This window comes from Zonotrichia albicollis, chromosome 28, assembly GCF_047830755.1.
Source record: "Zonotrichia albicollis isolate bZonAlb1 chromosome 28, bZonAlb1.hap1, whole genome shotgun sequence".
Classification (NCBI taxonomy): Eukaryota; Metazoa; Chordata; class Aves; order Passeriformes; family Passerellidae; genus Zonotrichia; species Zonotrichia albicollis.
Window position 1 is genome coordinate 3,220,726 of NC_133846.1, and position 21,444 is coordinate 3,242,169.

The following is a 21,444-nucleotide window of genomic DNA, read 5'->3' on the forward strand; positions in this document are numbered from 1 at the left end:
GACAATGGCTGGGCTTTGGTTGGGCATGGACTGGGCATGGGCTGGACAGTGGCTGGGCATGGGCTGGACATTGACTGGGCTTTGGCTGGACATTGACTGAGCATGAGCTGGGCCCTGGCTGGGCAGTGGCTGGGCATTAACTGGGCATGAGCTGGGCATGGGCTGGGCATTGGCTGGGCATTGGCTGGGCATTGGCTGGACAGTGGCTGGGCTTTGACCAGGCATTGGCTGGGCATTGGCCAGGCTTTGGCTGGGCATTGTCTGGACAGTATCTGGGCATTGGCCAGGCTTTGACTGGGCATTGTCTGGACAGTAACTGGGCATTGTCTGGGCATTGGCTGGGCTTTGGCTGGGCATTGGCTGGACAGTGTCTGGACAGTATCTGGGCATTGACTGGGCAGTGTCTGGGCTCTGGCTGGGCATTGGCTGGACAATGGCTGGGCAGTGTCTGGGCAGTCTGGGCATTGGCTGGGCTCTGGCTCCCAGCCCCATGTGGGCTGAGCTCACCTGGCAGCGCTGCTGGATGTTGTTCCTTTAAGGCACAGCAGGTGGAAAGGCAGGGCTGAAGGCGCAGGGAGTATTTAAAGCAGGCTGGCACTGCCACAGCCCCACGGGGACACAGGACACTGGACATTCACAGAGCTACCAGGGTCAGCCTGAGAGGGGAAGACAGAAGTGCCAGGAGGAGCCTGGAGTGTAAGTAATGCTGCTTTGGCATCTGGGAATGCCAATTTGTAGGGCCATGCTGGGATGGGGAAGGAGAAGAACACGAGTCTTGAGCCACTTTTGAGGAGCCTTCCTCACACAGGAGGGAAGCAGCGATTTGGAGCCATTTCGTGTTCAGAGCTCTCTGGTGGGAAGCTGATTTCTTCTGGAAGAACCATAGGAACAGGCTTGTGGCAGTTATGGTTTCTTCTCTGCAGCAGAATTTTAATATTTAATTTTTGGGAAAAAAAGACCAACATAAATTATCATTACAATATTTGCATTAAGTTTTAACATAGGAAAGAAAAGTCAGTAATTATTACTGTAGGAATCTAAATTTTGCGACGCAGCCTGAGGTCATTGCTGGCTTTTGAACTCCAACAGACATATTTTGAAATTTTAGAAGAGAATTGGTGCAGCTGTGTCCTGAAGGAGCTGCTTTGGAAGCTCCCTGAGAAGTTTGTACAGTTACAGGAGGATAAGTAGAACCTGAAGCTTAAATGAATGGACTGGATGTGGTGTCCTAAAAGTGAAATCAGAGGAGCCTGGCAGAGCCCTGTCCCACTCAGACCCGTGAAGGTGTGGGTCCTACACACCTGAATCCCCACTCTGCAAAGGGAACATTCCTATAGATGCAATACATTTCTGAATTACCAATAAACATCACCTAATTGCAATTGTTAATGAATCCACAGTAGCACCATCCATCCCTCCAGACTGAGGTGAACCTGTGCTCTTGGGCCATGGGTTGTTGCTGCTCCTCGCAGGCAGAGGAGAATTAAACTAAAATAATTTAATAGTGCTGAAGTTGGTTTCACTTTCTGGCCCAAGACACAAATGAACCATGAAGGTCTGATCTGAAAAACAACAAGTGAGTGCATGGAGGATCTGAAAGGAACATAAAATCAGGTTTCAGGTTAGTGTAGAGTGAATCCAACAGCTGAAAGGAACATAAAACTGAGCCAGCAGCACAACCTCAGCTTGATCTTTTATCTGGAAGTTGATTGCACATTCTTAACCCCATGGAAATGAGGTGGATTGGTGGCTTTTCCCCATTCCACTGCCACAAGAGCTGCCTGCTTATTCTATTCTATTCTATTCTATTCTATTCTATTCTATTCTATTCTATTCTATTCTATTAATTTCTTTTCTGAAATAAGTTGCTCATATGCTGAACTGACACAAACATTCTTAGTTCAGAGGGTCCCAAGCACTGCAGGAATTCCTAAAAACTGCTGATTTCTTGATAAACCCTGATAATCTTCTACCAAGTTCTACCCAACTGTTTCTGCTCAGTGCAACACCAAACGAGCCCCCCTTTATTTATTGTCTCAATATTGTAAAGGAGGCATCTGCTTGGAACTGGAAAAGTTTATTTCCTGCACGTTTGGTCAGCTTGATCTTTTATCTGGAAGCTGATTGCTCATTCTTAACCCCATGGAAATGGGGTGGATTGGTGGCTTTTCCCATTCCACTGCAGCAAATAAAACCCATGGCAAGGCAAGATCAGCAGTGACTTTGATGGGCAGTTGAAGACGTGAATAATCCAAATTAAACATGTTGCTGTGCCCTTTTTCTGGGCACAGAAGCCTCCAGCACCTCCTCACAGCACAACTCTCTCTACAACAATTTGCATCTGCACAGCTTCCCCATGGGTCAAGAGGATTTGAGGGGCAAAATATTACATATATATAAAATATATAGAATATATGCAATATATTCCATTTATGTTATTATTTCTCAACTATTTGAATAGCAGCAAACATTCCACAAAAAGCCAGAAGGGATCCCAGGCTGGAGTGATAAATGTCACAATTAAACCTTTGTGTTTTGTCAATGCCATGGCATGGCCTTGACACTGGTCATTGTCAGGGGCAATAGTTAATATCTAATGGGCTGGACTGGGCTGATCCCTGGCAATCCCTGCAGCAGGAATTCAGCAGAATTTGGGAGTTGGACTCTGGTGTTCCATACCCAGACAGAGCAGCTGTAGGCTTAAGTTTGCACAGCTTGAGGGTCTGGTCCTGGTCTCTCCCAAATCACCATAAATCTGAAGATAGTTCTCTCCAGAACTGACAGAATCCCAAAAGCACAACAGAAATATGAGGAAAGTCTTGTTATGGAGGAGATTTGGAAAAGCCAGCCTGGCCAGAAAGCACTGCTGCTGGAAACCTGGAAAATATCAAAATTTAGCCATAAAACAGTACTGGAGAGGAAGGTGATGGTCCCAACCCACATCCAGAGAAGTGCCCTGGAAATGACCATCAGCCAGTTTTAAGGGTAAAGACACTAAAAACACATCTCTAGAGATGAGGAGGGGTCTGCCCTCCCCAGGGCTTTACACACAAAATGTGTAAAATGTCCTTGTCAGGCAGAGGAGCTGCAGCAAAGTTTAGAGCCCAGCAGTAAATCAAAACAGATAAATAACAGTGTTATTCCTTCTCAGGACTACATGAAGTCAACAACAACAACAACAAAATTATCTGCCCTGAGTTGGAAAGCAAGAGGAAAGGTCATTATGTTGTCATTTTCCATTTACATTTTAACAGCATCTGAGAAAACAGGGCTGGGGACAGCTCAGAGCTGTCGGTGTTGGTGGTGCAAGAGCACAGGAACCTCTGGTTTGGGTGGGTTCAGATCTTGGTAACCCTTCCAGACCTGACAGAACAACGTGGGCCGCACCCCAAAACCAGCTGAACTTTTAGAAGAAATCAGAATAAAAGATTATTTCAACTTTGCCCAGCTGGGCAAGGCTGAGCCGGGTCCTGCTTGCACCACAGGCTGGAGAGGTGACCATCAGGCAGAGGAGCTGCTGTCAGCCAGGGGCAAACATCAAGGTTCTCTTTGTGCCACCTTGTTTGCTTTGTGCAGAATTTGTTATGTTTGCCTTGCTGGCCACTTCTGGGATGTGTTTGAAAGAGAATTTTTCATGCTCGGTGAGTTAATTATTAGCCATGGACAAGTGGCCATTGAGCAAGGAGAAATCACACTACAAGGAAGAGGCACAACAGAACACCTTTCATCTTAACAGGGAAATAAAAATTTTTTTCTTCTGCTGGGAATTACCCTCAATAAAATTGTGTCACTTGATGCCCTGAAATCAAATTGCTCTGGTTGTTTACAAGGGTTTTCCTTGGCACCTCTCATCAGCTCCTGTGGGTGCCTTCTATGAAGTTGGAACAGGCAGGTGGATCAAGAGATGTGCTCAGGAAATCCATATAAAATCTGATTTTTGGAGGTAAATCCCTACAGCTCACTCAATTCCTTAGCAGATAAGGAAAGAATTGAAAAGTAGAGGTGAAAATATCCTCTTTATTCTCTTTTGTGAGTCCTTGGAGAGACCAGGGAAACAGAGTCACTAAATAGAGGCTCCAATCAGGAATTCTGTGACAAAGGGAATATTGGGGTGCTGGGATGAGATCCACAGGCAGCAGCCCAGGCAAGAACAGAATTATTATTAACTCCCTTTTTCCCATCTAATTCCTCAACAGGAGCAATTAAAAACCAAATTTCTCTCTACTTCACATAGCCACAACTCTCAGATCCTCCAAGCATGAAGATTATTAGATGATTAACATTTTGCAAATATGATTATTCAATATCTTCCACGTTTTTTTTCCAGGGAATGCAAGAAAAATGACTTTACTGGCGTTCCTCTTCCTGCTCACCTTGGTCCCAGCTGGGTGTGTAAAGAGCAGACACCCCCCCAAGGCAGCCAGTGAGTGTCACCTGCATGGGGCACAGGTTTGGGGTGGCCAAGGACCAGGGGTGGCACTGGGAAGGGAGGAGGAGAGTCTGGATGGTGCTTAAAAAGAGAAAAATATAACATTAAAAAGATAAAAGTGGATATATTTCATGCAGGGCCTTCAGGTACTTTGAGGGCAGATGAAGCCTCCCATGAGGCTACACCCAAAATGGATGATGGTCATGAGTTTCTCAAAATGGAGGCCAGACAAAAAATTAAGATAAAAGTAGATGTATTTCATGAAGGGCCTTCAGGTACATTGAGGGCAGATGAAGCCTGTCATGAGACTACACCCAAAATAGACAATCTTTCTCAAAAAAAATTTTTTTAGTTTCTCAAAACAGAGGCCAGACAAAAAGTTAAAAAGATAAAAGTGGATATATTTCATGAAGGGCTTTCAGGTACATTGAGGGCAGATGAAGCCTCCCACAAGGCTACACCCAAAATGGATGATGGTCACAAGTTTCTTGAAACAGAGGCCAAACAAAAAGTAAAAAGTATAAAAGTGAATGTATTTCATTAAGGGCCTTCAGGTGCATTGAGGGCACACGAAGCCTCCCACAAGGCTACACCCAAAATGGACAATGTTTCTCAAAAACAGTTTTTAGAGTTTCTCGAAACAGAGGCAACATAAAAAGGATAAAAGTGGATGTATTTCATGAAGGGTCTTCAGGTACACTGAGGGCAGGCAAAGCCTCCTATGAGGCTACACCCAAAATGGGCACTGGTAGTGAGTTTCTCAGACTGAAATAAGTTTGGTTTCTTTGCACATCAAGGGTTAATTCTCCAATTCCAACTTCAGGTAATGAAGGCAGATACCCCCAGCTTGCTCCCCAAAATTCAGTTTTGTTTATATTTGAGGCCTGAGGCACGAGGTGTCCTTGAGTTGCAGGCCCAAAGGGATTTTTGTCTGACCAAAATGTGGAGGCCTTCTAACATTCCATGGGAGTTCAGAGTTCTACACCAGTGCAGTACAGGATGTGGAAAATACAAAACCTAAAATCTGAAGGCATCATGGGGAGCACCTTTACCTCACAGGTGTCCCTCACTGCCACAGGACCTCATGGGCCCTTGGTGGCACACACAGCCCTGGGGCACACAGGGCCCTGGGGGCTCAGAGGGTGGCACACACAGCCCTGGTGGCACACAAGGCATGGACCTGGTGGCACACAGGGTACACAGGGTGGCACACACAGCCCTGGGGGCACAGAGGGTGGCACACACAGCCCTGGGGCACACAGGGCACTGGGGGGGCACACACAGAGGGTGGCACACACAGCTCTGGGGCACACAGGGTGGCACACACAGCCCTGGTGGCACACAAGGCATGGACCTGGTGGCACACAGGGCACACAGGGTGGCACACACAGCCCTGGGGACACAGAGGGTGGCACACACAGCCCTGGGGCACACAGGGCACTGGGGGAGCACACACAGAGGGTGGCACACACAGCCCCGGGGCACACAGGGCCCTGGGGGCTCAGAGAGTGGCACACACAGCCCTGGTGGCACACAAGGCATGGACCTGGTGGCACACAGGGCACACAGGGTGGCACACACAGCCCTGGAGCACACAGGACACTGACCCAGCCTGTTCTCCCGCAGTCTCCAGCCCCGTGTTCGGCCCCAGGGAGGTGCACGGCGTGAAGGGAGGTTCGGTCACCGTGAAATGCTTCTACCCCCCGACACCGGTGAACAAGCATGACAGGAAATACTGGTGCAGGCAGAAGGGCTCCAGCTGCCTCACCGTGGTGTCCTCCACCTTCGTGGCTGCTGCCTACCAGGGCAGGGTGACCCTCACTGACCACCCCCAGGAGAACCATTTCCTGGTCAACATCTCAGCGCTGGAGATGAGCGATGCCGGCACCTTCCAGTGTGGCGTGGGCATCAATGGCAGAGGGCTCTCCTTCAGAGTCACCCTCAGCGTTGCTGAAGGTAATTACAACCTTGGGGCTCCCTCAAATACCATTTTCTTGCTATTTTACCAATTGGTAATTTACCAATTGGTATTTTACCAATATTAAGGCTCCCTCAAATACCCTTTACTTGATATTTTACCAATATTAGAACTCCCTCAAATACCATTTTCTTGCTATTTTACCATTATTAGGACTCCCTCAAATACCATTTCTCGGTATTTTACCAATACTAGGACTCTCTCAAACACAATTTTCTTGGTAATTTTACCAATATTAGAACTCCCTCAAATACTATTTTCTTGGTATTTTACCAATATTAGGACTCCCTAAAGTACCATTTTCTTTGAGTTTTTCCCCCTATCCCTCTTGAACATAAGTTATTACACCCCTGGAACTCCCTAAAATACCATTTTCTTGGTACTTTACAAATATTAGGACTCCTTCAAATACCATTTTCTTGGTATTTTACCAATATTAGGACTCTCTAAAGTACCATATTCTTGGTATTTTACCAACTGGTAACTTTACCAATATTAGAACTCCCTCAAATACCATTTTCTTTGAGTTTTTTCCCCCTCTCCCTCTTAAACATAAGTTATTACATCCTCAGTCCTCCCTCAAATACCATTTTCTTGGCATTTTACCATTTTCTTGGTATTAGACTCCCTAAAATACCACTTTTCTTTGAGTTTTTTTCTTAGTATTTTACCAATATTAGGCCTCCCTCAAAGACCATTTTCTTGGTACTTTACCAATATTTTACTCCCTAAAACACCATTTTCTTTGAGTTTGCCCCCTCTCCCTCTTAACGAAGGCTCCACCTCTGGCCTGCCCGGTGTGAGAGGGCTGCAGGAGCTTTCCGGGAGGGTTCATTTCATCCCCTGAGTGTCTCTGTGCACAGCCCCACCTGTTCCTGAGGATGCTGAGCTCTTCTACGTGAAGCTGCGCAGCACCTGGACCGTGACCTGCAGCTTTGGGAAGGAGACAGCTGACATGAAGAAATACCTGTGCAAGAAGGAGAAGGACGGCTGCAGGAACATCATCAACAGCTATCAGAGCACAGATGTCCCAGGGGGACTTCAGCTGGTTTTTGAGGACACTTCAGGCTCGTTCCGTGTCACCATGACTCAGATGGACTGGGAAGATGCAGGCTTGTACTACTGTGGGGCCGGTGACTATGACAAGGACGACCCAAAGAAGGAGCTGGATGTGTTTATCTACGAGGGTGAGCTGTTCCCAGAGTGTTCTCCCCTTCCTCTCTTCTGCTTTTCAGAAGCATCAGCAGCAGTGTCACTTGATTTAGCAGGAACTTGAATTTCTCTTTGCTATTACCCTATTCTCTCATCCATATACTTATTTCTATTCATTTAACCACCTGTAATGTACTAAACCATCACTAAATGAAGCTTGTAGCCAGACTTCACCTTCCCAGACCTGGGTAGCTCTCTTCCCCAACCCAAAACTGCAGGAAACAAATTCCACCCTCCCAGTGTGAGGGAAGCAAGCTGTCTCTTCAAGCCCCCAGCTCCTGAAATTTCAAACTGACAGATGTAGATGGTCCCTCTAGCAAAGGGAACAAAGCTTTGGAATATCTGTCCACAAAGCCAACAACACTCCATGAATTTGGGAAAAAGCAAGGCCTGACTGACCTTTTAGGATGAATTCCCACCAGTGCCAGGACAATCTCCTGATGTTTGCACCACTGAGCCTTCCCATAGCAGCTTTGTTTGATCTGATAATGTTGATTTCCTTGGGAGGGTGCCCCATGGACACAAGTGAGACTCTTATAACTGCTCATTTCATTCTTACCAACAGACAAAAATTTCCCTCACTTCAAGACCAACATAACTGGAATAGTTGGAGGTTCAGCAAGCTTCGAGTGCCTCTATGACCCTCTGCTAAATGACTCCTCGAGGTTCTGGTGCAAGCAGAGAGGCAGGCAGTGTGGTACCACAATCATAGACAACAATGGCCGTGTGCAGGACACCTATGAAGGAAGAGTGACCATGTTCGAGAACCCCGAAAACAAAACTCTCACCATCATCCTGAACCAGCTGCAGGAGAAGGACAAAGGCACTTACTGGTGCATGTCAAATCAGCTGAGGGAGCAGCAATCATCAACAGACCTGACGGTTGTTCCAGGTAAGGGCTGTGCACTGGCAGTTCTTTGCCTGCTCAGGAGCTACAGAACCACCCCACGTGAGCAATCTGGCTTTTTGGGAAGGGATGTGAGCTCCAAGCCTGAACTCACCCCAGCAGCTTTAAAACTGAGACAGAAATGTTCAGTTTTACAGGAAGGCATTCACAGAAAATTCTCATGAAATATTTTCTAAGCCTTACAAGAAGACATTATAAATTAATTTGCCAATTTGATGAATAAGGAGAATTTATTCCATAATTAAAATACAATTGTAAAAAGGCCACAAGCAAAGATCAGATTGGTGTTGAACCAGGTTGGGTGAGACAGGGAGGGCATTCTATCTCCTCTCCTCTGTACATCACAAAGACACAGCTCTCACAAAGTCTTTTTATACATTTCTAAGCTTCAAGGATTGCTGGGAAGGGTTTCTTGTTTCCTTATTGTTGATTTTATCCTTTTAGCATATTTATGTAGTTTTTCCTTTCTTGCTGCCAGCTCTTGCTGAGAGTTTCCCAAACTGTTAGAGGAAAATCTCCTGCAACACAAATTCCAGGAGATGCATATTTATCTTATGGATGATGAATGCATATTGCTGGCGTTTGCTCAGACAAATAATCCTCTGGAATCAACATTTCTGGAGATGAATATTCAGGCTAGGATCTTGGTGCATATCACTGTAATCTCGTGAGAGGAAATTTCCCAGAACCCTCCTTTGGTATTTTCATCAGGTGAGATTACTGTAGGTAATCAGGATTTTCATCAGGTGAGATTACTGTAGCCTGAGCATGAATTTATACACACCATCTATTACAAAGAGAACCATAAACAGCATCTTCATGTTAATTTAGCAACACAAGGAGCGCTTTCCTTCCAAGCAGGAAAGTGCTGCCAACACAAGGAAGGCAAGAAGGGTCAGAGGAGGCAGGAGAGAGGCCACTGAGCTGGGAGATGTGGCCACAGCCCCGTGCTCTGTCCCAAGGCTGCCTCAAGGGGCAAGGGTCCCAAGGATGTCTCCTCCCAGGGGTTTTATTTATCCCCAGCAGCACCACCACCAGCTGAGAGCCTCTCCCATCCCTGAAACCTCTCCCCCAGCCCTGATGTCCTGTTTGCCTTCACAGGAAAACCTTCACTGACGGGAAAGAAGGTGGTGAAGGCACAAGCAGGCTCGCGGGTGAATTTAACCTGCTGCTACCCCTGCAAGTATTACTCCTACGAGAAATACTGGTGCAGGTGGAGCAACACGGGCTGTGCCATGCTGCCCGTGCAGCAGCAGCAGGGGCTGCCCCAGCCAGGGGATGCCTGTGAACCAAACGCCAGGACGGTGGTGCTGAGCCTGGACCCGGTGACCGAGGAAGATAAAGGCTGGTACTGGTGCGGGGTGAAGCGCAACGGGGTCTTCGGGGAAACCATGGCCGTGGAGCTGCAGATGAGCGAAGGTGAGCTCCGGGCAAGGCTGGCTGGCCCTGCTGGTCCCTGTGCCGAGAGGGCTCTCGGCTGGCTGTGCCTGCTGGTCCCTGTGCCGAGAAGGGCTCTCGGCTGGCTGTCCCTGCTGGTCCCTGTGCTGAGAGGGCTCTCGGCTGGCTGTCCCTGCTGGTCCCTGTGCCCAGAAGAGCTCTCGGCTGGCTGTCCCTGCTGGTCCCTGTGCCGAGAGAGCTCTCGGCTGGCTGTCCCTGCTGGTCCCTGTGCCCAGAAGAGCTCTCGGCTGGCTGTGCCTGCCGGTCCCTGTGCCGAGGAGAGCTCTCGGCTGGCTGTCCCTGCTGGTCCCTGTGCTGAGAGGGCTCTCGGCTGGCTGTCCCTGCTGGTCCCTGTGCCGAGGAGAGCTCTCGGCTGGCTTTCCCTGCTGGTCCCTGTGCCGAGAGAGCTCTCGGCTGGCTGTCCCTGCTGGTCCCTGTGCCGAGAGGGCTCTCAGCTGGCTGTCCCTGCGGGTCCCTGTGCTCAGAAGAGCTCTCGGCTGGCTGTGCCTGCTGGTCCCTGTGCCCAGAAGAGCTCTCGGCTGGCTGTCCCTGCTGGTCCTTGTGACGAGAGGGCTCTCGGCTGGCTGTCCCTGCTGGTCCCTGTGCTGAGAGGGCTCTCGGCTGGCTGTCCCTGCTGGTCCCTGTGCCGAGGAGAGCTCTCGGCTGGCTTTCCCTGCTGGTCCCTGTGCCGAGAGAGCTCTCGGCTGGCTGTCCCTGCTGGTCCCTGTGCCGAGAGGGCTCTCGGCTGGCTGTCCCTGCTGGTCCCTGTGCCGAGAGGGCTCTGGGCTGGCTGTGCCTGCTGGTCCCTGTGCTGAGAGAGCTCTCGGCTGGCTGTGCCTGCAGGTCCCTGTGCCCAGAAGAGCTCTCGGCTGGCTGTCCCTGCTGGTCTCTGTGCTCTCCATCACCGCTAGGCTGCAGCAGCTCAAAGCACAAGCGCTGGCACCTCGCAGCCTCCCGGCTTTGCACACTTTGCCTTCAGGGCTCTTGTCTCTCAGTTTTGACTTCCCAATCGTAAAAAACCTCTTTCAGTCTAAAACTCACCTATTTCTATATCAGTTTTACTTTTAGCCCCGTGCTGATTAATTGTTCCTATTACAATTAATATTTTATTTTATAATCTTTTTAATTTTTAATAAATACTATTGCTATATTATTATATATAATAATATAGTAATATTATTTAGATATAATATAGTAATATTATTAGATATAACAACTATTTATTATATCGTTATATTAATTAGATTATAATTATATTATTATAGAATTAATTACAATATATAATCTTTAATCATAATTCCATAATTATATATACATATTATGTTATTATTTAATAATAATTATTATTATTTAATAATATAATATATAACATAAAATTTTATTTATGTTATAATATATTCATTTAGTTTTATAGTAATTACATATATGTATTATTATGTTATTATCTAATAATAATTATTGCCATTTTATAATAATGCAATGTATTATATAATACTTTATAATAATAATTTACTTAGTTTATTTAGTTTAGGCAACATCTGGCATCTCTGAGGTGAAGAACTGATTAAGTTCAGAGCTCTAGCTCCAGGGAACTTCTTATCTTAATAATCAGGAAACCAGGAAGGAGCAGGAGAGGCTGACATAAACAGCAAGGGGCTTAGTCTCAGCTTTGGAGGAATATTTTGGAATTGAAATGGTTTTGGGAGGAGGAATATTGTTAGAAGCAGAGAAAGAATAGAGCCCTGGGTATCTGATATTTACCCATCCTGAGTGGGTGATGGCCAAAGTGAAAACAGGGTAAAACAGCCCCTTTGCATTGCTTTTGGTGGGCAAAGAGCCAGGAGTAAAAAGCAAAGCAAGGAGGTAAAATTTGACCTGGAAATATTAGATGCAGAATTTATAAACACAAGACTTTTTCAAAAGTTCATAAACAGGGAGATCCTACTTGAGATTTTCACAGTAAATTTTTTGGTGGTGAGTGAGGGCATTTCAGGCCTCAAACCCCCATTTTGAAGAGCCTTTCATGGAAAGCCAAAACCCCCAACAGCAACTCCCAGTCCACCAAACACATCCCAGCAGTTTTTGTGTCCAGCTCTCCTGCTGCTGCTCTCTGACCCCTCTCCTTCCCTGGCACACACAGGGACAGATGCCAATCTCATCCCAGAGTTCCTGGATGTTGATTCCAGCCATGATCCTGGAGCTGTTCCCCCAGGAGGAGCCCACAGTGACGCTGAGGTGCGGAAAGGAGCTGCCCCAGAAAGGTTGGTTCTCTCCATCCCCTGCCATTTATCATTTTTGTGGAGTTTAAATAAAAACCCCTTGTGTTTGTACACCCTGTGTGTGTTGTTTAGCAACACACACAAAAAAATCTTGTCCCCAAAGAACTTTGCTCTAAATGTCAGAGAAGATAAAAAGTGACAGCAAAGGGCAAGATGACTCACAATTAATCTCCAGTTCAAGAAAATAGTATCAGAAGGAAATTATTAGAAATTCCAGGTATAAAGTACTTGTGCTAATATTAGAGAATTTTCCTTCACGTATTTATAACCCAGCTGCTGATGAGCTGTTTCAGCCTGACCTCAAGCCTATATTTTTATTTGGGTTTTGTTTTATTCTGTGCCCTAGAATCCAGTTCATTGATTGAATTGCACCATGCTTACTCAGAATTACCATCCCACCCAAATTTAGCCTGCTGGATTTTCACATGCATCATTCTCAGTGAGATTTCTCTCTTTCTCTCTGTTCCAGCTCTGATGAAAGTCAAGGCTCCAACACTCTGGCCTTGGTGCTGGGCCCTCTTGCTGGCCTGATCCTGATTGCTGTGACAGCTTTTGCCATTGTCAAGTACAGGCAGCTGAAGAGATCTGGTGAGTCCCTGCCTCTCTGGGCTCTCAAGAAACAGCAGCAGCATTGAGTTAAGGGTGCTGGGCTTTTCTGCTCTCCTGGTACCACACCAGGATGGGCAGGGAGGTCTCTGCTCCTCCTGTGACCCATCCAGAGAGCTCCAACCCCCTGCTCCTCACACTGACCTATCCAGAGAACTCAAACTGACCCCATCCAGAGAGCTCCAACCCCCTGCTCCTCACACTGACCTATCCAGAGAACTCAAACTGACCCCATCCAGAGAGCTCCAAGCCCCTGCTCCTCACATTAACCCATCCAGAGAGCTCCAACTGACCCCCATCCAGAGAACTCCAACCTCCTGCTCCTCCTGTGACCCATCCAGAGAGCTCCAACTCCCTGCTCTGACCCATCCAGAGAGCTCCAGCTCCCAGTGTCCAGGCTGAGGCAGAGCCCAGCCTTCCCTGTGCTTTGCCCATTGTGCCACAGCATCACCTGGCACAGAGAGTTTGACTCTTAACGTGCTTCCACCCACTCTGAGCGAGACCTGAGGGATTTTCCTCCTCTCTCCCACCAGATCTGGTGTCTGTGGGGAGCTACAGGACCAACATCAGCATGTCAGACTTTGAGAGCGTGAGGGACTTCAGTGCCAGCAACAGCGCGAAGGAGACCCACGAGACCTCCATGGGAGGGGATGGTGAGTGACCCCAGCCCAGCCCCGGGATCAGGGGCAGCCCTTCCTTGCTGAAATACCCCACAAAAGCCACAGAAACACCTGCCAGCCATTCCCCCTCCCCAACACCTTCCTTTCTCTGCCTGCAGAATTCATCACCACCACCACGGACACTCCGGACAGTGCTGCCAACACAACGAAGGCAAAAAGGGTAAGGGGAGGCAGGAGAGAGGCCACTGAGCTGGGAGATGTGGCCACAGCCCTGCAGTCTGTCCCAGGGGAACTGTCATCTCCCAGGGGCTTTGTTTATACCCAGGTGCTCTCCATTTTACCCAGATCCAGCCCCCATGGGGGGGGTGGGGGGGTCTCACCCCTGTCCTCACTCCCTGTTTTAGCTGAGACATTAACAGCAGCCACTTTGCTTCAAGAAATAAACCAAGGCAGCCCCATGCAGCATCAGGAAGGTTGAATTTGTTACCAAAAATACAAATCACTGGGATGAGCAGATGGCTGGAAACCATCACATCCCACTTCTCAGTGGCACAGAGAGCAGGGAGGGCTCTGCCATTGCAAGGGCTGAGATTTGCTGTGATCTCTGCCTTTCCCCAATTTTCTGTGCCTTCCCTTGGGCAAGATCATGGTGTAGTGGCCCCATTTGGCAGTGGCTGCAGGTGCCACATTCAAGCCTGTGCTTTTCAAAGTCTCTATCAACACCCAGGTGTGGGTGGTGTAAGTGCCAGGAGCTGAACTGGAGCAATCAAGGGAACTGTCAGGACATCAGTAAAACCCAGGAACTTTGGGACAAGGGGGCTGGATGCCAACAGCCAAGGACAGGCTTGCCAAGGAATCCCAAACCTAAAAGCTTTTGGGGTTGATGCTCACATCAGCACCAGTGTGAGCTACTGGATTGTCCCACTCCTGCAGTGTCCCCGTGTTATCCTGAGATATCCACAAAGTGCTGCCCGTCCCCATGCCCTGACTGTGTCCTCCTGTCCTTCCCAGAGCTCCAAGGAGGAAGCTGACCTCGCCTACTCCTCCTTCCTGGTCACCTCCAGCAACATTGCCCAGGCCAGCTCTGGGGGGGACAGCGCTGTCCTGGACGTGTCCCCACCCCAGGACCAGGCCTGAGGGGAGGTGGCAGCGCCTGGGACTGGCTCTGCCTTGAGGATCACAACGTCAGCAAACAACACTGTTCATTTCTCCCACAATTTGCTACTGCTTGACTTGTTTTTTGCTTAAATTCAGCTTTGAGTGGTGATTTAGGAGGAGTGGTTTGATGGCAAGGGGGGCTGGAAGGGCAGGTCTGAGTGAGGAAGTTGGGCTGGGAAATAGCAGGAACTCATCCCACCAGCAGCCCCAGTTCCTACACTGGGCTCTCAGAGGCCAGAAGGAGCATTGTGAAAAAAAAAAAATCCCATTTTCTTTTAAAGGCAGCTGGGAAACCTTTTAGAACAGCATCTGATGCTTTTGATTCCTCTGAGCTTTCCCGACCTGAGGGCAGCACCTGCAGGGCAGACACGCCTGGAGTGTTTGTGTGTGAGCAATAAAGAATCCAGTGGCTTTCAGCAGACTGGGGAACTCAGCGTCTGTGGGATATCACAGAGGAGCCCACCCAGAGAGGCACAGAAAGGGTGGGAAAAGCTGAATATTCCACAGATAAAGAAGTGCAGGAAGAAGTGACAATGGCAGGCTGGGTTATATGGCCTACACAGAACTTCACTGAGTATAAACACAAATTATTACTGAATTGTGGATTCCAGAATTTCACTGAGGATGAAACATATGATTCCTGAATCATGGATTTTCAGTGCTGGGATGAGCAGGGCAGCATCTCCCTCCATCCACATTGCACCTTCCTGCCTGCCCTCAAAGGGAGGTCAGGCCTCACCTGCCACATCCCCAGGGCTGCATCCCCTCAGCAGCACCATGGAAGGGGTTTGGGTCTCGGGAAAGGTGTGGAGGGGTCAGGACAGGTCCATGAGGGACAGGGACAGGTCCATGAGGGACCAGGACAGGTCCATGAGGGTCCTGTCCCAGTCTGTGAGGGAACCGGGACAGGTCCAAGAGGGGGCCAGGACAGGTTCATGAAGGGGCCAGGATAGGCCTGAAAAAGGGAACTGGGACAGGTCCGTGAGGAACCAGGACAGGTCCACGAGGGACAGGGACAGGTCTGTGAGGGATTTGGACAGGTCTGAGAAAGGGACTGGGACAGGTTCCTGCTGGGACCGGGATAAGTCCATGAAAGGGCCATGACAGGTCCATGGAAGGGGCCAGGATAGGTCCATGCTGGGACCAGGACAGGTCCATGAGGGACTGGGACAGGTCTGTGAAAGGAATCGGGACAGGTCTGTGAGGGACCAGGACATGTCTCTGAGGGGCTGGGAAAGATCCATGAAAGGGGCCGGGACAGGTCCGTGAGGGGGGCCTGAGACAGATTCATGAAAGGGAACCAGGACAAGTCTGTGCTGGGACCAGGAATGGTCCATGAAGGGCCGGGAAACGTCCGTGAAAGGGCCCGGGAAAGGTTCATGAAAGGGAACTGGGACAGGTCCATACTGGGACAGGTTCCTGAAAGGGGTCGGGACATGTCTGACCGGGACAGGCCTCCGCCCGCCGGGAGCCGGGAAGGAGGGAATTCCTGACTCAGGTGCAGCAGGAAACGCGTGAGCCTGGAAAGCATCCCCGGCAGGCAGCAGGGCAGGAGAACGCTCGGGTTTGGAAATTTCTGAGAGCAGAAAACCCCTTTCGCTCTCCCTTTGTAAATGCTCTTCCTCCTCAGCCTGCCCCACGGCGTCTTTGCCCAGCTCTGCTCCTCCCTCGCTGCCTTGGGAGCAGCTGGGATGAGCTGAGCTCCAGCAGAGGAGCAGGGCTGGGCTCAGCATCCTGCAGCCCTCAGCTGCCTGCTGCACCCCCTGCCCCTTCCCACTGCTGGCACTCAATTAATTGTTCTTATTATAATGTGTGGCATCATTTAGTTTAGGCAACATCTGGCATCTTTCAGGTGAAGAATTGATCAAGTTCAGAGCTCTTGCTCCATGCTTCATATCTTCATAAACTTCTTATCTTAATAAACATGAAACCAGGAAGGAACAGGAGAGGCTGACAACAACAGCAAGGGGCTTAGTCTCAGCTTTGGAGGAGTATTTTGGAATTGAAGTGGTTTTGAGGGGAAGGATATCGTTAGAAGCAAAGAGTAAAGCCCTGGGTATCTGATATTTACCCATCCTGAGCGGGTGATGGCCCTGGGCTGCTGCCGTGCCCTGCAATGGGGACAGAAATGTAAAATCCATGGTTTGGGTGAAAGCACTGAGCCAGGCATGGACCAAGGGGTGCAGCACACAGGGTGTGATGGATGGGATGAGCTGTAATGATTGTGAAGCTGAAGGTGTGGAGTAAAACCCTCAGGCTGTGACCCAGAGCCCACAAGAATCCCTGAGGAACTCACCAAGCAGCCCCTGCTCCTTTGGAAGGTGCCAGCTGATTTCCTGGGGTCAGGGAGGAGCTGTGGCACCTCACTGCATCCCAACATCATTCTCAGGGGTTGTTCTTCAACAGAGAGCCATGGAATGTCCCAGACTCCTAAAAGAGTGATGGAGCTGAACAATCAGCTCTCCTGAGCACTGCCAGAGCATGGCGAGATGTGTTCACCTGTTCATGCCCTGACACCTGGACGAATGAAACCCATAGGAACATGAATTAACAAAATCAAAGCTCTGAGAAGCTTTCTTTTGGCATCAAAAAATATCTCTGGGGAGACAGTGAGAAGTCAGACATCTTTCCTTTGAAAGGGAATCACCAAATGTCACCAGCCTGACAGGGAAATGCTGGTGCTGTCCCCCAGTTGGGATTTAGGGCACACACTGGGTGCCAGCAACACCCAAAATGGGAGAAAACAGACCAGAGCTGTAAATAATGTCCAGTTTTGGGGACAAACCAAGGGGGATTTAGCGGCACTGAGGTCTGAGTTTGGTGTTTCTGGTGTGTCCGGAAGGATGCATCATCCCTGGCATGCTGGAGTGACAGCATCAGCTGTAAGAGGACACCACACAGAATTCAGAAAAGTTTCACCAGCAAGAATCATATAATTCCTCAGAATTTTGACAAACAGACTCAGCACAGTTTCAAGTTGGGTTTATTTATGGTCATTACCACCAATTTCCACAAAACTCACTACTGAGTGTCAGTAAATTGCTCAATACACTCAAAAACCTTTTTCTATTCAGCAACCACATATCTTGCACAGAAACTTTTTTACTGATAAGGCAGAAAATATCATCTCAAAAGGAAACACAGATTTCTAGGGCCTGACATACCTGCTAGGACCTATTCTTGGAAGCATTTCCCACACTGCACTTCTCATTTCAGCCAGATCCATCAGTGGAGGCAGCCCTGAGAACGAGCCCACGTTTTATGCAACATCAGCTGTACCAGCCAGCCCTCAGCACTCATGCCCCACATTCCCTAGGCAAAATATCTGTAATTTATGACATGATCACAGCTTATATCTGCCAGCAAGAGAAATCCTTGTGGGTTTTCCCTGGGAGCATCCTTTGGTAGCAGCAAGGGCGATGCTGGTTTAATCAAACTCGTTATTTCTGTCTTAATGAAGACTCTGCTGATGTCCCTGGCTGGCAAAACTCCCCATGTTTGCCTGAATCAGCTTCACTGATACAGTGATTTATTGTCCCTCTCGTCTCTGCAAAGCCCCTGCAGCTCCTCAGCACCAGCCCGTGGGTAATTAACACTGCCTGCTAACGAGATTTCTCCATCCAGTCCAGGAGGATGTCCAGCTCCCCCAGGGATTTCATGGCTGCAGATGTGACATTCAGCTGAAATGATATTTAAAGGAATGAGCTGTAAGCAGGCACCATCAGTACAATTCAACATAAAGAGAATGTAAATATCTGTGTTAAGTATATACTAATATATAATATATAATATATAATATATAATATATAATATATAATATATAATATATAATATATAATATATAATATATAATATATAATATATAATATATAATATATAATATTCATGGTGTGTGTGTGACCAGGCTCAGTCACCAACTCACCCCTTCATAGTTTGCAAGTATTTGCTTCAATTTCTCCGTGGATTCCTCCCCACACAAGCAATTATTCTGCTCATGCTGGAAAAACAAGATTAATTTATTAGTCTTATTTTTTAAAAGAAGATTTCAGTTTCTGATTTTGCTGAGCATCATGGACTGAGACATTTTGGAACTGTGGGAAAGGCTGCAGGTCCCTAAATCAGGCTTTAACTCACTTGACAGACACAAGGACAGGATAAATTTTGGCCTTTAGAACCAACAGGGGAGTTTGCTGGTGAGTGGGCAAATATAAAAATCTCCCAGTGCACAGAACACTCTTCACACCCCTCTGCTTTGTATTCTCATTAAAAAACATTTATATACACAGAGACTTTGCAGCTTTATAAATCTCCCAGGTTGGTTTATAGATGAAATATTAAGGGATGCACACTGGAGCAGAAGCCAGGACTTACACACTGCCCGAGCTTCCTCCTCGTGCTGAGGAAGGAGTTGGCAATGCTGCTGATTTTCCTGTTCACAAACGAGTTCTCGGTCCTGCAGTGCTTGAAAACCTTGTCCACGTAGAAGGTGAAGAGCTGATAAGTGATGCAGCACCTGTCTGAAGACTTAGAAAATTAATTTAATGATTAAAAGTTCTTCCAAAGGGGTGTGAGCTGCAGCTGCTCTCTAGGATAAAGCATCTCTGACAGGAAGCTCGTGGTAGCTGAGCACAGCAGGACAGTTTGATTCAGAGAAAGCTTCTTCAGTGGTACTTGATTGAAGCTGATAAAATAGATGGGAAATCATTTTAGGCTGATTTTCCAGGAGATCCATCCTCAGCAACTCTCACAAAGGGAAACCAGCTGATTTTGCAGCTGGGTATCAGAGGCTGAGACCCTGACAGCAGCTCCTGCCCAGGGCTTTGGGGTGTGAGAAAGCTGAAAATTTATGATAGATTTTTATGATTTATGACAGATTGCACTTCTAAAGGTCACGTTCACCTGGTTTGGGATCCTGTGAGGGCTCCCCAGCCAGGACCACCTACCTTGACCTTGTGGAGAGAATGAGGGTGAGACAGGATGCTCAGGGTCCGGATGGGGTCTCTGGATTGCTGTGGAGAGGACGGAGATGGGCATGGAGCTGCTGGCTCCAGAGGGGCTCCAGGAGCTGCCAGGGGCTCCCCCAGCCCCCAAAGCCTGGGAAATACTCACAATATTGGCTTTAATTGCTGTGAAGCCAGCCCTGATCTCCGTCATGCTCATGGAAACCCTGCAGGCTCCAAAGTGGAAGATTCTGTCCCCAGCTGTTGGCATCAAATTCATCCAGCAGGACACGGAGAAGAAGCAGAGGAACAGGGGGGATCCTCTCATGTCAGCTGCCTGGGACACCTGCCCAAGGGACAGAATATTCCTCTTTATTTTCCTAAATAACACAACTGTGATCCATATAAAAATACACACATTTTATTTCAAACTTGTAACTCCATACTCATTACTATCTCTTATCCATTTTTTTGCTCCCCATGAGCAAGAGAAAAAAAAAAACAAATACTGAAGAGTTCAAAAAGAAAAGAAAAATTAAATAAAACATGAGTTAAAAATGCATCTAAATAAACATTAAAATCAAATAATTAACTGAAGAGCTCAAGAAGAAAAGGAAAAATAAATAAAATATCAGTTTAAAATGTATCTAAATAAACATTAGACTGTAATAACTAATAACATTAGTTATTCTGAAAATATCTTATCAGAAAAATAAATACAGTGAAATTAAATTTTTGAGTCTAATAACACAGAAGCAACAGGAGGGAACTGACTGAAAGTAACAGATTCCAAAGTCTTATCCCAAAAGAAACCAGTTTCCCTCTGGAACAGCATAAGTCAAACACAAGTTTTGTTAGCACTGAAAATTAAGGTTATTAATAAAAAAATATTTTTGAGATAGGAACACAAGGAAATACCCAAAAGGACACAGAACAAAGGGATAAATTCAGTATCTTACCTTGCTCTTCGGTGCGAGCTCACCTCTCACCTGCGTCTGGCCTGGAGAGCTCCAAAGGAGGCGGTTTTATCCCGGTACCAGGAGGAAATAACTCTTGGATTAACTTTTGGGATTTTTCTTGCTTTTCCCAGCACGTATTTCCCTTTGTAATTTGCTGAATTAATGAGCTCGTGCAAGGGACCAGCTCTCTCTCCCACAGGTGTTTCCCTCACCTACGGAGGCGGGAACTCTGGCATCGCTGCGTGGGTTTCCTTTTGGGAAGAGGGATGTGAAATCCCAAAATTAGGGACCATCCTTGGGGTCACATCCCTAAAATGTCCAAGATGGAGCAATGCTGGCAATCCCCTCCAGCTGCCCACAGTTGGGATGTTGGAAGCTCAGGGGCATCACCCCACAAGATGCCAGTGGTCCCAACACTCCAGGACTTCTGGCAATGTGTCATGGACATATTTTATGAAAAATACTTTTGCTAGGATTTTTCTCCTGAGAAGCCTGAGAAGAAAAGAAAAACAATAATTACCTGCTGCTGTGGAATGCAACAGGTGCATCTTTGATTGGTCTCATGTGGTTGTTTTTAATTAATGGCCAATCAAAGGTCCAGCTGGATTGGGACTCTGGTCAGTCACAAGATTTTATTATCATTCCATCCCTTTCCTTTTCTAGCCTTCTGATCAAATCCTTTCTTCATATTCTTTTAGTGTAGTTTTAGTATATAATTTTCTTTTAATATAATATATATAGTAAAATAATAAATCAGCCTTCTGAAACATGGAGTCAAGATTCTCATCTCTTCCCTGATCCTGGGACCCTGTGAGCACCATCACAGCAATGGACCTGGTGGAACTGGTGAAACTCCAGTCCAGGGTTTTCTCCATCATTGTCCTGGCACAAGTGGCCTTCTCCTGCCACTTTCAGGGAA

General features: G+C 47.5%; 2 protein-coding genes across 2 annotated transcripts; one reads left to right on the forward strand and one right to left on the reverse strand.

The window, feature by feature from the left end:
* Positions 1-537: 537 nt before the first annotated feature.
* PIGR (polymeric immunoglobulin receptor) lies at positions 538-15,047 on the forward strand. Its single transcript, XM_005496995.3, has 11 exons — positions 538-696; positions 4,328-4,423; positions 6,056-6,385; positions 7,271-7,594; positions 8,185-8,511; positions 9,628-9,945; positions 12,104-12,224; positions 12,712-12,830; positions 13,382-13,501; positions 13,627-13,688; positions 14,480-15,047. Exons 2-11 carry the CDS (start codon positions 4,342-4,344, stop codon positions 14,603-14,605), a joined length of 1,929 nt encoding a protein of 642 aa, XP_005497052.2. The 5' UTR covers positions 538-696; positions 4,328-4,341; the 3' UTR covers positions 14,606-15,047.
* A 2,650-nt stretch (positions 15,048-17,697) lies between these two features.
* Positions 17,698-19,996, reverse strand: LOC102073842 (interleukin-20). The gene is made up of 5 exons (XM_014274313.2): positions 19,736-19,996; positions 19,570-19,635; positions 18,998-19,150; positions 18,549-18,623; positions 17,698-18,306 (listed from the first exon to the last, which is right to left on the reverse strand). The coding sequence occupies exons 1-5, from the start codon at positions 19,892-19,894 to the stop codon at positions 18,229-18,231; spliced, it is 531 nt and encodes a 176-aa protein (XP_014129788.2). The 5' UTR covers positions 19,895-19,996; the 3' UTR covers positions 17,698-18,228.
* Positions 19,997-21,444: the final 1,448 nt, after the last annotated feature.